At 35.5% G+C, this 23,483-nt stretch overlaps 1 protein-coding gene across 1 annotated transcript in view; it reads left to right on the forward strand.

Moving 5' to 3' along the window:
- Positions 1–23,483, forward strand: part of EYS (eyes shut homolog) — a 1,667,443-nt gene that overhangs the window by 759,631 nt on the left and 884,329 nt on the right. The window contains exons 21-22 of the mRNA XM_060030409.1: positions 6,773–6,897; positions 20,896–21,020. Of these exons, the coding sequence (XP_059886392.1) occupies positions 6,773–6,897; positions 20,896–21,020 (250 nt within the window). The remainder of the gene's footprint in view (positions 1–6,772; positions 6,898–20,895; positions 21,021–23,483) is intronic.

Here is a 23,483-nt window from a genome sequence, read left to right on the forward strand (position 1 = left end):
ACATGTAAACATAAAAGTTTATCAAAGTAGAAGTTAAATCCAAAGACAAACTCTGAGTGATATTTCAAACAAAAGCTGCTATGATTTAAGGTGATTTTGCTTTAAAAAGTAGTCACAACAAACAGGCTACGGGAGAGTCAAACAATAGGAATTTATTTCCCCCAAATAAGAAATCCAGAAACTGGTGATTCCAGGTTTGTTTCAGCCCCTCAATGATGTCATCAAGTAGGTAGGATAATTCTGCCTTTGTGTTCTGCTCTGCACAGCCTGTCTGCACTTTTTATTTTCTTGGAAGCTGAGAGTGAAATCAAATGTTCTTTTCTCAAAGTGGTCCTCACCCCCTGCTGTAATGTCTGTGTGCCTGTGTGTACGTGTATGTATGTGTGTGTGTGAGATATATTGCTCTTTTGATGCTACACCAATGCATGGGACCCACACCTGTGTGTGATTTTCTCTCTGGAACATATAATCTCTACTGTGTCAAGTAGCAAAACAATATAATTTTTGAGCAGTTTTATTGTGATGATACAGCTTTACAATTCAAGAAAAAATCTACCCCTCTACCTGGTAAGGCAGGCTTTCATTTCAACTCAACAGTTTTTGTTCAGTAGAAATGTCACCTAAGTAACTGGAGGAGATGCCAAAAGCCCTAAGCTTCTTGGTTAGGGCAGCTGACCTTAGATTCTGAGCTCAGTGCCCCATAGCCAGTTATCCAAGATTAGACACTCAATGTGCTTAGTGAATACAAAGAACAGGTGGGAAGATTCAAATGTTATTTTTGTTTTCATCATGAAGGATAATAAAGCCAACTTTTCTGTCCTTTGCATGCATGTAATTCTTCAGTGTAGGGGATTCCCATATAATGCCTTTTCTCCAAAAACATGAATAGGACTTTTTAATTAAGGATTTTCACTTTATAACTTAAACGTCTATTCTACCTTTGGGGCTTATGTAGTGAAAATAGGAAAAAAAATATTTGTATAATGCTAATAATTAACCATAGTTTTAAAAAGTCACAAAGTTGATCAAGAATTTTCATATAATAGGAACTTCTGTGAAGGTTATTAAAATGGCTTTTGTTCACCTTCTAAGACCTGCCTTAAAGTTTTATTGGCATGTTTTATCTAACTCTACTTCAAAACTCATGTCTTTGCTTTTCCTTCATTGAGTATATTCCTAGCATTTTTCTTCTGATTGTTATCCAGGCATAGACTTCTTTTGAGTTACAGATAAGAAGCAGGGGTTATGAATTCATATGTTGAAGTCTTAACCCCTGGAATTTGACTATATTTGGAGATAAGATATTTAAAGAAGTAATAAAGGCAAAATGAGGTCATATGAGTGGGACCTCGTCCAATATGACTGAGGTCCTTCAAGAAGAGGGGCTGAAGACACAGACAGAGGGAAGACCATGTGAAAACATTGGAAGAGGACAGCCTTCTACAAGCCAATGAGAGTGTCCTCAGAAGAAAACACCCCTGCTGACACCTTTATCTAGAACATGTAGCTTCCAGAATTGTGAGAAAATGGATTTCTATTTTTTAAGCCACCCCATCTGTGTTACTTTTGTCAGCCCTAACAAAAAACACAGGCAGGCAAGAAAGTGAACAAGAAAGAAAATTTCTGAAGCAACTAAGGCACTGTTAAAAATATAAAATCATTAAAGACAAATTAGTGAACTGAATACATTGTCATCTTATTAAAATATTACTTGGTAGGGAACTAGGAACACCTGCATCATGTTCTTAACATCCCTAAAAATTCCAGAGGGAAAGACGTGTTCAGGGAAAATGCTTAAAAGGAGCTCACTTTGTTACTTTGAGGCTATGGCTTTAAAATCCCTCCTCCCCAGTACAAAATATTTGATGTCAGATGATGTCAAGGAGGATGTTTTTGGCCCAATGAAGATAGTCTAAAAATATACAGGCTGGATGGCCTGCTTCTTCTAGGAATCTCTCAAAATATGAATGCTGAAGAGAGCATGAAAAATGGAGAGAATTTCCTTGAGCCCAGACAGGAGCTGCGTCTTGTGGAGATAGAGTAGCCAGCTGCATAATATTTAACAGATCATAATAATTATAATTAAAACAGGATACATTTATTGACTTTAATAGACAGTTTTTTAAATTTTTGTATTTTTTACAAACACACAATTGACATTTTCACTATTTCAGATATATTAGAGAATCTGGTTAGAACTTCTGTAGGGAAGCAACATGTAGCTATCTATACCTAAATGCCATTTCAAAAAGAAGCAGAGTCTGTTAGAAATTTATCCCTAAATGTATATTTACATTAAAGTTTGAAAAGCACTTACACAGATTGTGCTCTCTGACCATAATGTACTCATATTAGAAATAAAAAATGAAAATAAAACATAGTTATTTCACAGATAGGAGTTTTATAGAGTTCATGACATATTTCTTGCTACCCATCTTTTTGATAAATGTGACTTTAATATGCAAATCAGTTTCTATAATTGGAGCTCAGATTTGTTTTTCCTCCTATCAGTTTTCTAATGACACAATTGCAAATTAGAGAGAATGATCCTAAGTAAATGTACAGTTTGGTAAATAGGTAGAGGTCAGAATAATCAGTATTTTTTTTTTTTTTTTTTGGCGGTACGTGGGCCTCTCACTGTTATGGCCTCTCCCGTTGTGGAGCACAGGCTCCAGACGCGCAGGCTCAGTGGCCATGGCTCACAGGCCTAGCCGCTCCGCGGCATGGGGGATCTTCCCGGACCGGGGCAAGAACTCTTGTCCCCCGCATCGGCAGGTGGACTCTCAACCACTGCACCACCAGGGAAGCCCTCAGTATTTTAATAAGCCTAATAGAAACCATAGATGCTCTTGAGAGAAATAAATTATCTGGATATAAACAATCCCAAAGGCATTTCTTAAAGTTCAATTTATGCAGTGATTTATTCATTATGAGCTGATGTAGGCTGATGAGTGGCAGGTTAGTTTTTTAATTCCTTTACATTATTTCATGGAGAATTATAGAAGCATTTATGTCTTATGTTGGAGAATTCCTCACCATATTGGCTATATTAGCTATATTAGTTACACACAATTAAAATACTTTCAGAAATTTCTGATTCCACACTGAGCTAGAATATATTACATTCAAATATTATCTTTGAACTAAAGTCCAGAAATAGCATAAATAGCAATTATTTAGAAAGAAGTATACTTTGTACATTTCCATTTCTCTGTTATGCCTTGTGGCAAGATGGAAAAAATTGCCATGATTCAGACTTTTCATTTTGGTACAGTCATATGCATAAAAAGATGGAAATTAGAGAAGTACAATAATTTTCAAAATATGTGATATACTGTTAAGTACAAGGGATCTTTTTTCCCCTGAGTATTTGTTATTTAGTGATATTTTTCCAAACCTTGCTGCTCTAAGATTGTGTTGAAATAAAAAAATGTCACTTTTAAAATTAACCTTAACTCAAATATGGCTCTTAAATAAATACTATGTTGAGATATCAGGAATCTGTCCCCTGATAACTTGCAGAAAATACAATGTAAATACATGGGAAATCAACTTAAGAGTAAAATTTAAAATCTTGCTAAAGATACAGGATCCTGTGGAACTAACCAAAGTTCTGCTGGGGAATTATTTCAATCACACTCTATGCCCATGGAGATTGGACAGAGTTAGACTGGTTAAAATGGAAGAAGAGAAAGTCAATAAGAAAATAAAAAACAGAGACCATTTAAAAGATAATAATTCATATATTAAAGATTAAGAGAGACTATTGGAAATCTGAAGAAGGCTTAAAATAATTTCATTAAAATATCATTAGTCAAAGGAGAAATAAATGATGCAATAAGATAATATGGTGTATGTTGAGGTTGGGGGCATGTTGGAAACCACAAAACTCATAATTTTAAATGTGCTTTTGTGAAACCTCAGATAAACTTTAGAAATGTATATATTTTACTGTTTAAAAATCAATTTTTTTTCACCATTTAATGTGAAATCCTGGTCCCCTTTAATCTTGGTTTTGTTTTATACTGTATAACCTCCTGAGCCTCCATTTCATATATATTCATACATACACACACACAAAAATACACATATATACCAAATGGCTTATGTGTAAACAGTTATTGAAATAAAACACATTTGAAATGTAAAAACTTAGGATGTTAAACAGCTCTAGCATGTTGCCTCCTCAAATATAATTACTGTTCGTTCCCCAAAAAGAAGTAGTGTAAAACTGATTTCCCTGTGAAAAGAGCCTTAATTTCTCTAACAGCATACATACTGTGTGTCCACATATGTAGACAAATGTCCACAAAGAATAAAACATCTTTTAACTGTAATATTGGGATGGAGGGTAGGAGGGGAAATCTGCTTATTGGAAGAAACTGTTCTTCCAGAGATGTGCAGTCATGATAGTCAGAAATCTGGAAATTATGCTTTATAATGAATGAGTTAAGAAACTTGGAAATTTCCCATATAAGGGGGAAAAATTTTGACAAAATGAAAGTTATGGTCAAGTGTTTAGGAGATGGGTTAGAATGTTCATGGATTTCTGCAATCAATAGAATGACATCCAGTGAGTGGAAGAAGAAAAGAATAGTTAATAGCATTATAATAACACTATGGCAAAAGACTTGATGCTTTGCAAGTATTAAAAAAATAATGATGGCTCAACTTAATTTACTTGTTGTCAATAGAGCTTTTGAAATACCAGGTAGGTTGCCTCCTGAAGTTGTGTGCTCTTTAACATTGGATGGGGCCTGCAGAATACAACTCACTACCTCTTGAATACTTTGCTTAAGCCATTCTAGCACTAGAAATTTTGGATCTTTAAGTGAAACAAAACTTTAAAGAGATTTAGTCAGAATCTTCTTTCATAACTGGGTTCATTTGTGGGTCAGGATTTAGACTGACTCTTGCCATGGGAACACTATGTTTACAACGGAATCTACTAAAATTGTGCCTGCCAAGTGAATTATTTTTAATTTAAACTCAGGCCAGAGTGAGGGCTCCAATTACTGGTAGCCTAAAAATATTGTCAATCTTGGATTGTGTTCTGAGGATTGACAAGTGGATGCAAATGACCTTCCAAAGTGCCTAGCACACAGGTAGGACATTTAGCTAGCCTTAATTATATAATGTTTGCTAACTGGGATATCACAGTATACTGTAAATATGCAAGCTTTCTTAATAATGAGTATTTGCTTTGAGAAAATAGTTCTAATCACAATAGAGTAATATAGGCATAGTGATAAAATTTATAATAGATTTAGATAAGTTTCATTGCCCAAGTTGGTTCTGATTATTTGCTTATTATCTCTTAAAAATAATCCCCCAAATAACAGTCTACTTTTTTATGTTAAATTAATTATTCCTAAAAGTAGAAAATAGAAGAAAAAAATTCTCTTAACATAAGATCTCAGTGTAGTTGAAGTGCATTAAATTCCTTCCTCCATTTATTTTGAAAACTTATTTAACATACACAGTAGGTTGAGCTCCACATGTAGCAAATACAGCAGGTGCTTTTGTTGCTTATCATCCCGTAACAGCTGTGCTGGACAGTCCCTAGCCACACCACTAGATCCCACCTCAGCTGTCTCTGCTTTTATGTCTTGGACTTTTTCGGAAGCTGAGGGATCTTATTGGGGACACATGGAGGATAAATACCCACAAATCAGTCCAGACATGTGGGTAGGCTAATGCACTGAGGGCAACCTTGACCAAAGTACACAAGAGGCAATGTACAGCTGCTCCATCTCTCAAAGATTCCAGGGAAAACTTCTGATGTGCCTTCTTCCTAGATCTTCAGAAGGTCCTCATAATTACCTGTTGCTGTTTAACAAACTACTCCCCAAATCCAATGGCTTGAAACAGCAGCACTTGTTTATTAATTACTTATTATTCTGTGGCTCAGGAGTTTAGGAGTGGCTCATCTGGGTGGTTCTGTCTCAGGACCTCTCATTAGGTTGCAACCAAGATATCAGTTGGGTTACAGTCGTATGAAGACTTTACTGGGGCTAAAATATCCTCTTCCAAGTTCCCTCATGCAGCTATTGCCCAGAGGCTTCAGTTCTTCTCCTTGTAACCATCTCCACAGTGTTGTCTGAGTATCCTTACTACAGAGCAGCTGGCTAGCCCAAGAAAAGTAAAGAGAGAAGGAAGAGAAGGCACGCTTTGACCATCATTTAACAGTGAATCACTAAGTACAACATACACTCAGTGAGAGAAGAAAATAGAGAAAGGTGGGACTGAGCCCCAACACACACAGTGCTTACCCTTATTTTAAAAGTTTACTGACTATCCTGTAATCAACCTTAGTCAATATTTTCTATAGTACAGGCATAGGTATTTTATAGTACATACATACATTCATTCATGCACACATATGTATATACCAAGCTACCTATGTTTAAAATAGAATGGAAAGAGTAAAGTCTATAGTGATTTAGCTCTATGATGCCTGAGTCTTTTTATTTTCCCTTTTTCTTTGTGGCTATGGCTGCTTTTAGATCAATTGGCCTTAATTTCACTGAAAATACTAATAGATATCCATTAAATTATCTCCTATAAATCAACTACTAATAAATAGTAGTTGATAATACATGACTACTTCATGTCCTTAATTTTATAATAAATGACTACTTCATGTCCTTAATAATAAATAAATGACTACCTCATGTCCTTAAGTTTATTCTTAATTTGGCAAATATTAACTGTACAATATGAACTCATGTGTATTATATAGAGATATGTATTTTTCACTTTTCTTTCTTAGATGTCTCCCTGGATTTTCTGGGAAATTTTGTGAAATTAACATAAATGAAAGTTCTTCATCACCATGTCTAAATGGTGTGAACTGTGAGGATCACATCAATGGATATATTTGCAAATGTCAACAAGGTAATTATGAAAAAGTAATGATCATGCAAATGTCACATTTAGTTACAAAATATATGTATTTATATATGTGTATTGTATATGTGTGTGTTTGTACAATACAATTTTGACAATCAACTCACTAGTAATGTTGTTGACTATCAACCAGCTTCTAAGCATTGATCACACTTAAAAAATATGAAATTGTTGTTCTGTGATACTAGTAATCAATCCTTTAGGCTATCAGCAAGAATCCTTGTGCTTAGATCATGGTATCTCACTACAGGTATTTTCAAAATTTATGTAAGCTTCAAATTCCTGATCTTTATCTATATCCGTTATGCCTGGTGCACAAGTCCTTTGTAAAAACTGGCTCATTAATATTTACATTATTATTACTGCCAATGATCATCAGTATAGAGATGGACTGGTTGGGTGAACTGATTTTATTCAAGGAGAACTTTTTTATTAACAACAGGTCTTTTGGGCCATTTCTGCCTTTGCTCATATTATCTTTAACTGTATACTGATATAAACAAGTTGTGTCCAGGAATCTTCTTCCCTCTCTTTCCTCTAGTTTTCTAAACTTTCAAATTTGTTGCTTTCTACCTGTGACTTCTATCACTCATCTTACCTTCAAAATTTAGTTTCATCCACCCCAAAATGATTTTGAATATGTGAATTTCCTTCAGCAATAATAATCTCACAAGAATATATGTGGGGAATATTTTTGGTCACTAAAAAAGAATTCTCACTATTCACAAACCCCAGAGAAGACTTAAGATAGCTTGTGGATACCCTAGAGTCTGGACTCCTGGTTATTTGAACCCCCAGAGGAAATAATAGCCAATAATTCTTACAGATAAAAGAAGTAGAATAAAGCTTACAATGCTCTGATAGAAGAAATAAATACCATTTAAAAGCTTTTGCTTTTCCCCCAAAAATTATTTTTCTCAGACAGCAGAAGCCAGAAGAACTACAATCCTGCAGACTGTGGAACGAAAATCACATTCACAGAAAGATAGACAAGATGAAAAGGCAGAGGGCTATGTACCAGATGAAGGAACAAAATAAAAGCCCAGAAAACCAACTAAATGAAGTGGAGATAGGCAACCTTCTAGAAAAATAATTCAAAAAATGATAGTGAAATGATTCAGCACCTCAGAAAAAGAATGGAGACAAAGATCAAGAAGGTGTAAGAAATGTTTAACAAAGACCTAGAAGAATTAAAGAACAAACAAACCGAGATGAACAATACAATAACTGAAGTGAAAAATAAACTAGAAGGGATCAATAGCAGAATAACTGAGGCAGGAGAAAGGAAAAGTGACCTGGAAGACAGAATGGTGGAATTCAATGTTGCAGAACAGATTAAAGAAAAAAGAATGAAAATAAATGAAGACAGTCTAAGAGACCTCTGGGACAACATTAAATGCAACAACATTCACATAATAAGGGTCCCAGAAGGAGAAGAGAGAGATAAAGGACCTGAGAAAATATATGAAGTGATTATAGTAGAAAACTTCCCTAACAAGGAAAGGAAATAACCAGCCCTGTCCAGGGAGTGCAGAGAGTCCCATAAAGGATAAACCCAAGGAGAAACATGCCAAGCCACAGAGTAATCAAATTGACAAAAATTAAAGACAAATTATGAAAAGCAACAAGGGAAAGGTGACAAATAAAATACAAGGGAACTCCCATAAGGTTAACAGCTGATTTCTCAGCAGAAACTCTAGAAGCCAGAAAGGAATGACACCATATATTTAAAGTGATGTAAGGGAAGAAACTACAACCACAATTACTCTGCACAACAAGGATTTCATTCAGATTTGATGGGGAAATAAAAAGCTTTACAGACAAGCAAAAGCTAAGATAATTCAACATCACCAAACCAGCTCTACAAGAATGGCTAAAGGAACTTCTCTAAGTAGGAAACATAAGAAAAGGAAAGAACCTACAAAAACAAACACAAAACAATTAAGAAAATGGTAATAGGAATAAACATATTGATAATTGCCTTGAATGTGAATGGATTAAATTCTCCAACCAAAACAAACAGCCTCGCTCAATGGATACAAAAACAAGACCTATATATATGCTGTCGACAAGAGACCCACTTCAGACCAAGGGACACATACAGACTGAAAATGAGGAGATAGAAAAAGATAGTCCATGCAAATGGAAATCAAAAGAAACCTGGACTTGCAATACTCATATCAGATAAAATAGATTTAAAATAAAGAGTGTTACAAGAAACAAGGAAGGACACTACGTAATGATCAAGGGATCAATCCAAGAAGAAGATATAACAATTATAAATATCTATGCACCCAACATAGGAGCACATCAACACATAAGGCAAATGCTAACAGCTATAAAAGAGGAAATCAACAGTAACACAATAATAATAGGGGACTTTAACACCTCACTAACACCAATGGACATATCATCCAGGCAGAAAATTAATAAGGAAACAAAAACTGTAAATAACACAATAGACCAGATAGATGTAGTTGATATTTATAGGACATTCCATCTGAAAACAGCAGATTACACTTTCTTCTCAAGGGCACATGGAACATGATCCAGGATAGATCACATCTTGGGTCACAAATCAAGCCTTGGTAAATTTAAGAAAATTGAAATCCTATCAAACATCTTTTCTGACCACAACGCTATGAGATTAGAAATAAATTACAAGGAAAAAACGTAAAGAGCACAAATACATGGAGGCTAAACAATACTTCACTAAATAACCACGGGATCTCTGACAAAATCAAAGAAGAAATTAAAATATACCTAGAGACAAAAGACAATGAAAACATGACAATCCAAAACCTATGGGATGCAGCAAAAGATGTTGTAAGAGGGAAGTTTATAGCAATACAATCCTACCTGAAGAAACAAGAAAAATCTCAAACAATTTAATCTTACACCTAAAGGAACTAGAGAAAGAACAAACAAAGTCCAAAGTTAGTAGAAGGAAAGAAATCATAAAGATCAGAGCAGAAATAAATGAAATAGAAACAAAGAAAACAATAGTAAAGATCAATAAAACTAAAAGCTGGTTCTTTGAGAAGATAAACAAAATTGACACACCTTTAGCCAGAATCATCAAGAAAAAGAGGGAGAGTACTCAAATCAATAAAATTAGAAATGAAAAAGGTGAAGTTACATTGGACACCACAGAAACACAAAGCATCATAAGAGACTACTACAGCAGCTCTATGCCAATAAAATGGACAGCCTGGAAGAAATGGACAAATTCTTAGAAATGCACAACCTGCCAAGATTAAACCAAGAAGAAATAAAAAACATGAACAGACCAATCACAAGCAATGAAATTGAAACTGATTAAAAATCTTCCAACAAACAAAAGTCCATGACCAGATGTCTTCACAGGTGAATTCTATCAAACATTTAGAGAAGAGCTAACATCCATCCTTCTCAAACACTTCCGAAAATTTGCAGAGAAAGGGACACTCCCAAACTCATTCTACAAGACCACCATCACCCTGATACCAAAGATAGTACAAAAAAAGAAAATTACAGACCAATATCACTGATGAATATAGTGCAAAAATCCTCAACAAAATACTAGCAAACAGAATCCAACAACACATTAGAAGGATCATACACGATGATCAAGTGGGATTTATAAAAGGGATGCAAGGATTCTTCAATATATGCAAACCACTTAACATGATACACCATATTAACAAATTGAAGACTAAAAACTCTGTGATTCTCTCAGTAGATGCACAAAAAGCTTTTAACAAAATTCAAAACCCATTTATGATAAAAAACTCTCCAGAAAGTGGGCATAGAGGAAACCTACCTCAACATAATAAAGGCCATATATGACAAACCCACAGCAAACATCATTCTCAAAGGTGAAAATCTGAAAGCATTCGCTGTAAGATAAGGAACATAACAGGATGTCCATTCTCACCACTATTATTCAACATAGTTTTGGAAGTTTTAGCCACAGCAATCAGAGAAGGAAAAGAAATAAAATGAATACAAATTGGAAAAGAAGTAAACCTGTCACTATCATGGATGACATGATACTATACATGTATAATCCTAAAGATGCCATCAGAAGACTACTAGAGCTAATCAATGATTTGGTAAAGTTGCAGGATACAAAATTAATGCACAGAAATCTTTTGCATTCCTATACACTAACAACAAAAGATCAGAAAAATAAATTAAGGAAACAATCCAATTGACCATTGCAATAAAAAGAATAAAATACCTAGGAATAAAACTACCTAAGGAGACAAAAGACCTGAATGCAGAAAACTACAAGACACTGATGAAAGAAATCAAAGGTGAAACTAACAGATGGAGGTATATACCATGTTCTTGGATTGGAAAAATCAATATTGTGAAAATGACTATACTACCCAAAGCAATCTACATATTCAATGCAATCTCTGTCAAATTACCCATGACATTTTTTACAGAACTAGAACAAAAAATCTTAAAATTTGTATGCAGACACAAAAGACCCCGAATAGCCAAAGCAATCTTGAGAACGAAAAATGGAGCTGGAGGAATCAGGCTCCCTGGCTTCAGACTATACTACAAAGCTACAGTAATCAAGACAGTATGGTACTGGCACAAAACCAGAAATATAAATCAATGGAACAGGATAGAAAGCCCAGAGATAAACCCATGCACCTATGGCCAACTAATCTATGACAAAGGAGGCAAGGATATACAATGGAGAAAAGACAGCCTCTTCAATAAGTGGTGCTGGAAAAACTGGAAAGCTACATGGAAAATAATGAAATTAGGACACTCACTAACACCACTCACAAACATAAACTCAAAATATATTAAAGACCTAAATGTAAGACAGGACACTATAAAACTCTTAGAGGAAAACATAGGCAGAACACTCTATGACATAAATCACAGCAAGCTCTTCGTTGACCCACCTCCTAGAGTAATGAAAATAAAAACAAAAATAAACACAAAGATCTAGTGAAACTTAAAAGCTTTTGCACAGCAAAGGAAACCATAAACAAGATGAAAAGACAACCCTCAGAATGGGAGAAAATATTTGCAAAAGAAGCAACGGACAAAGAATTAATCTCCAAAATATACAAGCAGCCCATGCAGCTCAATATCAAAAAAAAAACAACCCAATCCATAAATGGGCAGAAGAACTAAATAGACATTTCTCTAAAGAAGATAGACAGATTGCCAACAAACACGTGAAAAGATGCTCAACATCACTAATCATTAGAGAGATGCAAATCAAAATTACAATGAGATATCATCCCACATTTATTAGAATGGGCATCATCAGAAAATCTACAAACAACAAATGCTGGAGAGGGTATGGAGAAAAGGGAACCCTCTGGCACTGTTAGCGTGAATGTAAATTGATACAGTCACTATGGAGAACAGTATGGAGGTTCCTTAAGAAACTAAAAATAGAATTACCATATGACACAGCAATCCCACTACTGGGCATATACCCAGAGAAAACCATAATTCAAAAATACACATGCGCCCTAATGTTCATTGCAGCACTATTTACAATAGCCAGGTCATGGAAGCAACCTAAATGCCCATCAACAGATGAATGGATACAAACAATGTGGTGCATGTATACAATGAAATATTACTCAGCCATAAAAAAGAACAAAACTGGGTCATTTGTAGAGACATGGATGGACTTAGAGACTGTCATACAGAGTGAAAATGACTATAGACATGAATGACAGAGTGAAGTAAGTCAGAAAAAGAAAAGCAAATATCGTATATTAATGCATATATGTGGAATCTAGAAAAACTGTAGAGATGAACTGGTTTGCAAGGCAGAAATAGAGACACAGATGTAGAGAACAAACATATTGACACAAAAGTGGGAAAGCGGGGGTGGTGGGTGGTGGTGGGATCAATTGGGATTGACGTATATACACTAATATGTGCAAAATAAGTAACTAATAAGAAAACTGCTGTATGTAAAAATAAGTAAAGTAAGATGCAAAAAAAAAATAAAGTTGGATGTAAGGAGTGCCAGAAAATAAGTTTGGAGAATTAAAAATATATATATATTTTTGTCAAGGTCTGATCATTTAAAAACGTTAGATAGCCACCTTAAGCAATGCATATAATCCTATGAAAACAGTTAAGAAACAAAACAAGTATTAAAGTCATTTTTACCGTATCAATACATATCTTATAATTGCTAGTTCCATTTATTATGTTGATAGATTAGTATTGATGCTCCAGGTGAAGATTCCACTTGTTTCAGATTTACTTGAGGCCTGGGGCCCTTCTGAAGCAGCTGCAGCATCAAACAAAGTCCCGTTCTGAATGTTGCCCATCCGGTCCACTGTGGAAACGAAAGACCTCAAAAATACTCATCCGCATTGTTGGGTGATAACTCAGAACTTGCTGGTACTTTTGGTGCAAGACTTAGATTCTGGGCTTTTTTTTTCCCCCCATATAAAGCAGATTTATTTTAAAATTTCTCAAAATGGAATGAGTTATCACAGTTGGTATAAGCAGTTTGATTAAATAACAATACCAGTAGCTGTCCTTCACTGAATACTTGCTATAAACCTGCACTAAGCAAAATCCTTATGGCCACCACGCCATCCTTTTTTAAAAAAATTTATTATTATTATTTTTAATATTTGAATTTTATTTAATTTATTTTTATAACCAATAAATATTTATATGTTTATAAATAATTTATAACTAATATTTTTTCTTATTAGTTATCCATTTTATACATATTAGTGTATACATGTCAATCCCAATCTCACAATTCATCCTACCACTCCCCCTCCCCCACCACTTTTCCCCCTTGGTCTCCTTACATTTGTTCTCTACATCTGTGTCTCTATTTCTGTTTAGATTCTTCACAGCCAAGTCACAAGAGCACATACCTTGTAAGCAACAAAACAAACAGACGAATTATTAGAAAGTGCTATGGATACCCTCTCAGACCCCTGTCCCCTCCCAAGGGCTCTCTCCAGCCAGGCCTCTTAACCACACCAGCACTTTCTACTTCTGAAGTTATTTAAGGAATAATCTCACGCTTGCAGGTCACCCTTCAATCTTTCTTCATTTTTTTCTTCTTTCCTCATTGTCTTTAATAGCACAGTTAGCTATTGTTTGTTTTTCTTTTTTTCAGTATGTTTCCTAATTTGTATCTTGAAATTCACTCTCTGACAGGCAGTTCTATAGTTTTTATAAATGTGTAAAATTGTGTAAGTACCACCACAGTCAGTCATGTGGCCACTGCCCTCACAATGTTCTCATGCCACCACTGTGTAGTCAGTCCTTTCCTCACCCCCAACATGAATTCATTTTGATAGGAGTCTGATTTTTTTCTTCATCATTTTATCCTTGAAAAGTCTCCCTGTTGTTGAGCTCTTCTTTCTGTCATATCCTGAATTTTAGATGTTGAAGGCCAAATGTGGGAGGCCTTGAGCACATATTTGTTTAGATAATACTAATTATAGTAACAATAACAATATTAGTACATGGACATCTTGCTATTTTACATGTACTTACTTATTCAGTGTTCATAATGACCTTGTGAAGAAGGTATTTTTTTCATCTCATTTTTCCCATGAGGAAACGTAATCCCAGAGTCTTTGGGTAATCCCCCATATCATATTAGTGGCAAAACTGAAATTCACAGCCAGGAAGTCTGGCCTGGTGCTGTACCCTCATTTCTTATGTTCCCCAAAAAGGGCCTGCACTGAATAGCAACTCCCCATAAAGTTTCAATTATGTAGGATGAGTAAGTTCCAGAACTTACTCTACAACAGTGTACCTATAGTTAATAGTACTGTATTGCATACTTAAATTTCTTTTAAAAGGATACATATCATGTTAAATGTTCTTATGAAAATTTTAAAAAAAATCAAATGGACAGCCCTCCAAAAAAAGAAAAAAAAAGAAAAAAAAGACCTTCACCAATAAGGTCCATCAGTGTGTGGCAGCTTAATCACTTAATCTGGATGTTAGCAATTCTAAGCACTGTGAGATATCTCAGGAAGGGGGAACCTCCAGATCTCTCTGATTAGCTCCTATAAAGCTTCCATAAGCAAAAACTGAGAACTTAACACTTTTCTGAGTAGTTAATAGCAATTTGCCTTCTCCGAAATGGCACAGAAAGACACAAATGCTGACTTATTTGGTTTATACTGGTCCCCTCATCTCTCTCAACCATAGAGGAAACCAGCTTTAAATCATGTTGATAATTCTTTCTTATGCTCTGGTCTAAATCAGGTCATTAGCCTTACCTTACATACTTCTGGATGGAAACCTACCTTCTATCCTACCTAAATCCTAGAGGGTATTTACTTCTATCCTTAAGTTAGTTAAGTACCATAAATTATTGCCATTTTTTACTCTCATCAGTTGTGGAAATCTTCCTTAAGTTCACATCATGTGGCCAATTTTCAGGATGTTCTTGTCTTCATGTAACAGCTCTTCCTCCATGGTTGTCATCTTGGGTGCCTCCTCCAACTTCACCTCAAGGTTTGTGATTTTTGTCTTTTTTCTCCCTTCCCCCTTCACTGTAGTCAAACAACTGCTTGACTCCTGCAACTTTCTGAACAGAAAAAAGTTTGAAAAATTAAATGTTGGTTTCTTCGCCACACGAATCTGCAAAACACAACTGAAATTTAAACTGGGTGTAAGTAGGTTAGAAGACTCTGTTCTTTCGTTTTGTTCCAGGAAACCCCATCTGAGCAGTTGTATTCGGCATATCTTGGAAAAGTACAGTCCATTTGTGATTCTGATCCATAAAGGGCCATAGTTAGCATGGGGCCCTCTCCCTCTCCCTCTCCCTAGGCAGATACCCTTCCCTCCAGGCTAAGAAAGGGCAGTGTCTGACGAGTGGAGCACAGGTTGGATCCCAGACCTCACCCACCCTCTCTGCACGAGGTCTTTGTCCAGTACAAGACAGTATTGATCACAGAGCTCATCCTCTGCGTAGGCAGTAAATCCAATGACCAGTGAGCTCTTTTCCATTGAAGTATCAATACAAATATTCAGATTATTTTACAAAATAAAATGCACTTATGTTTTGGCCTAAGTACTCCCATTTATAGTGTTACATAAAAGTGTTTACCACTCAGTAAGTTTACCAGTATGAGCAAGCTGACAGTTGGAAAATCTCTGTATTGCAAATGTGAATGCTTCTCCCGGAATTGTTCTCAATCCCTGGGGCAGTCACTGTGCTCAGACACTTTTTTCTTTTTTTTTTTTTTTTTTTTTTTGCCGTACACGGGCCTCTCACTGTTGTGGCCTCTCCCATTGTGGAGCACAGGCTCCGGACATGCAGGCTCAGCGGCCATGGCTCACAGGCCCAGCCATTCCGCAGCATGTGGGATCTTCCCGGACCGGGGCACGAACCTGTGTCCCCTGCATCAGCAGGCGGACTCTCAACCACTGCGCCACCAGGGAAGCCTCCAGACACTTTTTATACTCAGGAGGGGTGCAGTCATGTTTGTATAGGTAATAATATAACTGCAGACACATATTTTGCCCTTAAAATAGCATTATTCATTTTGAAGCAGAAATGCTGCATTGTCCTTGGGGCAAGAAAACTGAGAAGCAAATACATATGCTATCTGCCACCCATGCTCACAATTATTAGGTCAGGGATAGGCTTTTGTATTTAGAACAAGAGACATAGAATGGTTTTTCCTTTTAACTAAGAACCATGAAAAGTGAAATAATCTCTAATATGAGAGTATATACTATTATATTTTCATGAACATATAGATGTAAAAATCAATTTTACATATTCTAAAATTAGACTAAGAAAAGGAGAGAGACTTCATTTATGTTATCCAATTACTACATATTATATTAACTAGTAAGGCAGAATTATTTTCAGTTTAGGTCTAATTTTATTTTCCCCAGATTAGATGAAAATCACTTGGTGCTGAGAGGGAAAATGAAATGAAAGTAAAATATATAAATCTTTGAAATAGTGACTTTTATTTTCATTAATAAGCTCAAACTATTACAACTGCTATTTTATAGCAGAGAATGGTAGTGTTAAAACTGGTCAGTGTTTCTAGTCATGTATATTGATGTATTTAAAAATTTGTTTTGTTCATCACCTTAAAAATTAGTCTAATTTGTTATTTTTATTATAATTTGACATCTAAAATCATCTTTGTTTTACATGTGCGTTATTTGACAACATTCATTCTATAAGCATTTATTTATTTTTATCATATGTCAGATATTAGAGTAGTACTATGAGTTTAACACCACAATGATTTGATCACTTTTTCTGAATTGCTAATGAAAACTTTTGGTTTATTGATTTTAATCACCAAACAGTATTTTTTTAGCATCTGGTTACCTTATTACAAATGGACAACAAATCTATATGGGACGCAAAGATGTTTTCTTCACCTCTGTGAGTTTTTCTTTTTTCAATCTTACCTACTGGAGTTTAATTTGCCTGTTTTATAGTCCCTTATTCTGTTTCCATTTTCTGGCCCACACCAGTACAGGGACATTTATCTTATTTATTTTTGATAGTGTTGACTGAAAAAAAACGCACAGCCTAAGAATTGAGTATCATGTTTTATTCGGTGGACTTTCTGAGGACTTAAGCCTGGGAGGCAGCCTCTCAGATCTCTCTGAGGGACGGCTCCCAAGAGGAAAGGAAGGAGCCAGGATATACAAGAGTTTTTGCAACAAAAACCATGTATTCAGAACATCAAAAGATTACTGTTAATTAAAGAAAAAACAGACATCTCAGGTTAATGGATTTAGTACTTTTCTATGTATGGGAAGACACCAGAATCTGAGCTCATTGAAATCATTCTTTGACATGCACCTCAACTATCTAGTTTGCTAGAGAGTAATCCTGTATCTTGTTTTCTCCATTCTGAATTCCCTCAAGGTGCACAGTTGGTGGTGGCCACAGTGGCTGCTGGCTTAATGGCTGTAACACTTTGTTTACTGATACGGCAGATGACATTCTTTGCCCACAGTAGGTATGATTGACACTCAGCATCCATTCCTGTTTATTGTGGTTTCTGTACTGCAGAGGCAAGGATGTTAAAAACTACAATATCTAAACTCCCTTGAAATTGAAATTGTAAATATAAATTGAGTTCCACCAATATAAACATACATGAAATCTGGAGGATATGGTGAAGGTCTTTTCTGGGTGTCTTAGCAGTTTCATCTGGTGGAGAAGGTCATGGACATGTGGGGTTTTATGCCGCAGATTTCACTATTGAATCAAAGACTGTGTATTAAAAAGCAGGACTGGCAGAAAGACTGCAATTTTGTGTTGAGTCACCAGCTTCAGGGAGAGGTAGCTGGGGAGGAAGTGGTGGCAGCTCTTGGGTACCCAGCTTCCCTCAACTAGTGCAAGGGGATCTTGAACACAGTCATTCAATGGTGGCTTTTATGCTTCTTACTTTCCTGCTTACGACTGAGGTGTCATCTCCCAGAGAGTCAGATCTGTGGTTCTAGAAGTGACCCATACAGCCCTTCCTTCTAATAAATTTGGAGTGTCTTATTCTGTTATTAAGGCCCCTTTTGCTTAGAAACCTAGAGTGATTTCTGTTTCCTGAGCTGAACCCCTACTAACTTTTATTCTATCCTATTTTCTTGATTTTGACCAAGACATCCTTACTGTTCCCCTCAGCTTAACTAAACTTTAGACAGACTTCTTCATGACTCCATGGCACACTCTCTCTTTCTTTACAGCATTCACTTTAGAAAACTCGTAATTGTAAATTCTTCTCCATCCCATTGATGTTGGAACTTTCTTGCAGGCTTTGCCAATTTTACAACCCAGGAATGTCTTTCTCAAGGACCTGAAAGTCAGCACTTTGATGGAACCATAGAAGGAGGCAGTGCCCCTCTCTCCCCTCCAGAGAGGGGTGTGTCTAATGTCAATGAGTGACCATTAGCCACACAGATGGCCTGAACACACTGACCAACACCCCCAGCCCAATATCCACCAGCATTTTTCCACTCGTTCATCCCAACACTTGAAAACCCTTCTACCTACATTTGGTTCAGTGCAGTTGTGTTCCATAGCTCTCCCTTAATTCAATAGTCTTTTTCTTTTATTGTAATACTCTTGAATAAAAATTTCCTTGTCTTTTTACTGGTCTGGTGAACTCTTTTTCTTTCCCTGTTCCTATCTTATGGTTTAGAGTTTGTAATATCCTTCACAGTACTAGAAGGAAGAAGAAAGCTACATTATTATTCTTAATTGTTTAAAATATATTGTGGACTGTTTTATTCAATCAAAAGAATATACAAGCAATGTATAATGTATATTTATTGTATAAGATAATATAATAAACGTTGTGTACCTTCCATCTGCTTCAAGAAATAACATTAGCAATGAGTTTAGCCTTCTCGATATCCCTCTCTGAACACATTAGTATCTCCCGCCTTGCAGAAACAATTCTGAATTTTATATTCAACATCCCTTTAGTGTTCCTTAGCATTTTATTATATGTGTAGGTATCTCTAAGTGATGTTATTAAGTTTGTGTGTATTTGACTTTTATAGGGACAGTTATCAGAATGTAAGTGTTTTTACAGAATTTGCTGTTATGCAAAACAATATGTTTGTAAGATTCAACCATGTGAATGACTGGTTGTGGTGGTTTTTATAAGCCCTCCAAAAATATTTTTCCTGAATCACCTCTTATAGCCTGATGAACAGAGATGCCCACAGGATGTTCACTACATGACAGAGCATTACAAAGTCGAGAGTCATGGACTGGTCTTTGGGCAGCTACTTCTAACTTTGATCTGGGTCCTCCAAATCTCTTAAACTTGCCTTTTTATTTTTCTTCTTATAATGTGGTATTGCACAGAAATCACTTCTGAACACCTCAGAATACTTATTTAATTGTTCTCATACAATTTATCAGGGAGAATGGTGAGAATATATTGCTAAGTAGGAACAAGAATAAGACTGAATTTCCCACTAGCCAGAGTTCAGATTAAATGCTGTGGGATAATACATAGACAAATAAAGTTTAAAAAGTTGCTTTAAAGTTCACTTAGGTCATCAAAGAGTAGCGACAGCTGTTTCTGTAGACCTTTCATCCCTATGTGGAATAGTATATTCAGGTTAACATGTTCTTAAACATACTGATTTATTATAAATAGTTGCCCCATAAGAAAGAATCGATGGTTTCACACTGCTTCTAATATGCACCCAGTAAACCACAGCTCGGATATTGTGTGTGTAGCTTAGCAATGTTGGTGCTGGTTTAATGTTAAAATTCTGGAAAATATCAAACAGAAGACAAACATGCTGTGTTTTAGTGTGGAAAATTAGATCTCATGTTTAAGGAGAATTCTTACAGCCAATAGTCAGCTGAACAAAGACATAAGATTTGTATTCTTTAGAACTACAGCTTAAGAAATACTAACTGTAAAACACTATGAGTATTACAAGAAAACATTTCACATTGAGGAATCTGTAGTAATTGCTTTCCTTTGAATTTAAGATTCACTTTAAATGGAATTATGGGGTGTGTTTATTCTGTTGTCTTCTACGTATCTATTCCAAAGGAAATATGTAAAGAAATTTAGATGTGGAATGTAGAATGGCACCAAAGGTACAATCTGAAACTTTATTTTACATATACCTGCTTCCATTTCTACACACTGTATGATTTTAGGGCAAATTATTTGTCTTCTCTTAATTTAATTTTTCCAGTTAAGAAATAGAGATAATAATAATAGCTACTTGATAGAATGATTATAAAGAGAATTGAAAAAATTTATATTAAATACCTAGCACTATTTTAACATAGAGTAGGAGTGTATATGAACTATATACATGTATATATGCTAGTCTCCTTACTATTATTATTATTAAGAATTGAATTATTATTAAGCTATTCTCCTTACTATTATTAAGAATTGAATTGAAATTATATATATATGTGTGTATATATATAAGCTATTCTTACAACTATTATTATTATTAACAGTTGAATCTCTGCTTTGTTATTGTGTTTAACAGGAAGTTCAGGACATCCCTGTGAGAAAGAACTTTATGAGTGCCTTTCCAACTTACATGTTCATGGAATGTGCAGAGGAAGTGAACCTGACGAAGGCTTGCCATGTTTATGCACACCTGGACTTGTGGTAAAACTTACTGATGGGTTTTGTTGTGATATATTTTTTCATCGTCCTTGAACGAGAGGAAATACTGGAATGTTGCATGGTGACAAAAGGAGGTTGGAGACGTTCCTCTCAGTACCTCTCTCCTTCTCTGGCTGCACTTACTGTGCTTTTCTCACCATTCCCCTTCCTTCTTCCATCCATCACATGCACCCTCAGCCCTTCTTATCAGGAGAAAAGCATTCTGAGAGACTGATCTATACAAAGGTGCAAGTGACCAAATGCATTAAAACATTAAAGGGCAAGGAATTCTTATATTTGAGCAAAACATTTTTCTTTTTAATGCCAGAGAGGAATTACTTAATACCATCAGGGTATTGGCAGAACCTCCATTTTGCTCAAGGACATAGCACTGCTACAGGGCTGAGCTCAGAATATTGTGTGTCTGGGGAGGATGAATCTCCTTCTTTGGCAAATTTGAACAGGTGACTCCATTAGCACTAGAATAGACTTACCTGGTAGAAATATCTCTATTAAAAGACAGCTTTTGACCACAATCCTTTATTAAAGCTGGCCACAGCATATGAATATATCGATAGTAAGGGAACAGCAATTGTCAAGACTGTGTTGCCAGGAATTCTAAATGTATATTTATAAAATGTATATATATATATGTATAACTAAATCACTTTGCCATACACCTGAAACTACCACAACATAATAAATCAACTATACTCCAATATAAAATTTAAAAATAAATTGTTTTTATTTCCCTCATGGTGCAGTGGTTAAGAATCTGCCTGCCAAGGGAGGGGACAAGGGTTCGAGCCCTGGTCCGGGAAGATCCCACATGCTGCGGAGCAACTAAGCCCATGCGCCACAATTACTGAGCTTGTGCTCTAGAGCCCGCAAGCCATAACTACTGAGCCCGCATGCTACAACTACTGAAGCCTCCATGCCTAGAGCCCATGCTCTGCAACAAGAGAAGCCACCAGAACGAGTAGCCCACACACTGCAACGAAGAGTAGTCCCCACTCGCTGCAACTAGAGGAAGCCCGCATGCAGCAATGAAGACCCACCACTGCCAAAAGATAAAAAATAAAATAAAATGAAATTTTAAAATAAAACATATATATTTATAAATTTGATTAATAGATGGACCAGTCTTAACCAAGATTAAGGCTAAATAATTAGAGAGGGTATCCAGTCAGGTGCAGTATTAAGGAATCACATGTCAAGGAAATGCGAGGCCTGGCCAGTGCTGAAGAAGGATGCCCAGGTATGAATGGGTCAGAGGACTCCTCAGAGCTGGAGGATCAGAAGCAGGAGTCTCCAGAAGTGGTTAAGGAATTGAACAGAAAAATGGTTGATACCTATCACTGGAACACAAGAATTTGAGAAAGCCTGGGTATAAGTCCAATCTGTCTGAGAGGGACATGGGTAAACTAAAACAGAATCATTGTTTTCCTTTCTCTGAGAATCCTCTAGTCCAGGCTTTGCCTTGGGGAAAGAATTTTCCCTTAGTGACCACAGGAGGATGATCTTTGAGGAAGAATTTCAGGCACTCTGACAACAGAGTATGGGAGGTATTCAGTGCCAAGAAATTATTTTTGTATCACCTCAGATTACATCAATAATAGCTTCCTCAAGGAGTCAGTAGAAAGAGAAGAAGACTGAACTCTATCCTTTATTTAAGTAAATTCTTCTGCTAATGCAACTGGTATATAGAAATCTAAATAACTAGAAAAGAAATGATCATTTTATAGATTTTTTTGTTGAACAAGAAGAATTTACTACCAAATATCTTTAAAATTCCTTTGAGGTATATGTTGACAATGTAAAAAATATCCTGAAAAACATATAGTTTTATAAAACCAGAAGTCTACTAATTGGAGGGAACTGTTACAGATATGATAAACCTATATTTTACTATGGCAATTAACAAATAAATTTGAAATGGATATTCTTATACCCACTGTCTCAAGTATTGAAAGCTAAAATAAAACTAAAAACTTACAATCGTAAGATATACTGTGTGGGTAAATCCTATAAAAATATAAGGGGGATTCTATTTTTGCTAATGCGTTTGATATGTTCTAAAATGAACGGATAAAGATAGAGGAAACAATTTAGTGAAAAAGAATTTACAATTTATGTTGTACCTGTCAATGTTATAGCAGTATATAGACATTTTAAATTAAATATGACTTAAAGATATACCCTTGAAAATAGGATGTAAATTATTAATTGGAATTTCAAAAAAAATGTTTTGCTCAAATATAAGAAAATCAAATATAAGATTTGCAAATATTGTCTCTCATTTAGTAGGCTGCCTTTTTTACTTTGGTAGTTTCCTTCACTGTGCAAGAGCTTTTTAGTTTGATGTAGTCTCATTTGTTTATTTTTGCTTTTGTTTTCCTGGCTTGAGAAGACAGATCCAAAAAAATATTACTAAGACCTATGTCAAAGGGTGTACTGCCTATGTTT

Source organism: Delphinus delphis, chromosome 14, assembly GCF_949987515.2.
Source record: "Delphinus delphis chromosome 14, mDelDel1.2, whole genome shotgun sequence".
NCBI classification, from domain to species: domain Eukaryota; kingdom Metazoa; phylum Chordata; class Mammalia; order Artiodactyla; family Delphinidae; genus Delphinus; species Delphinus delphis.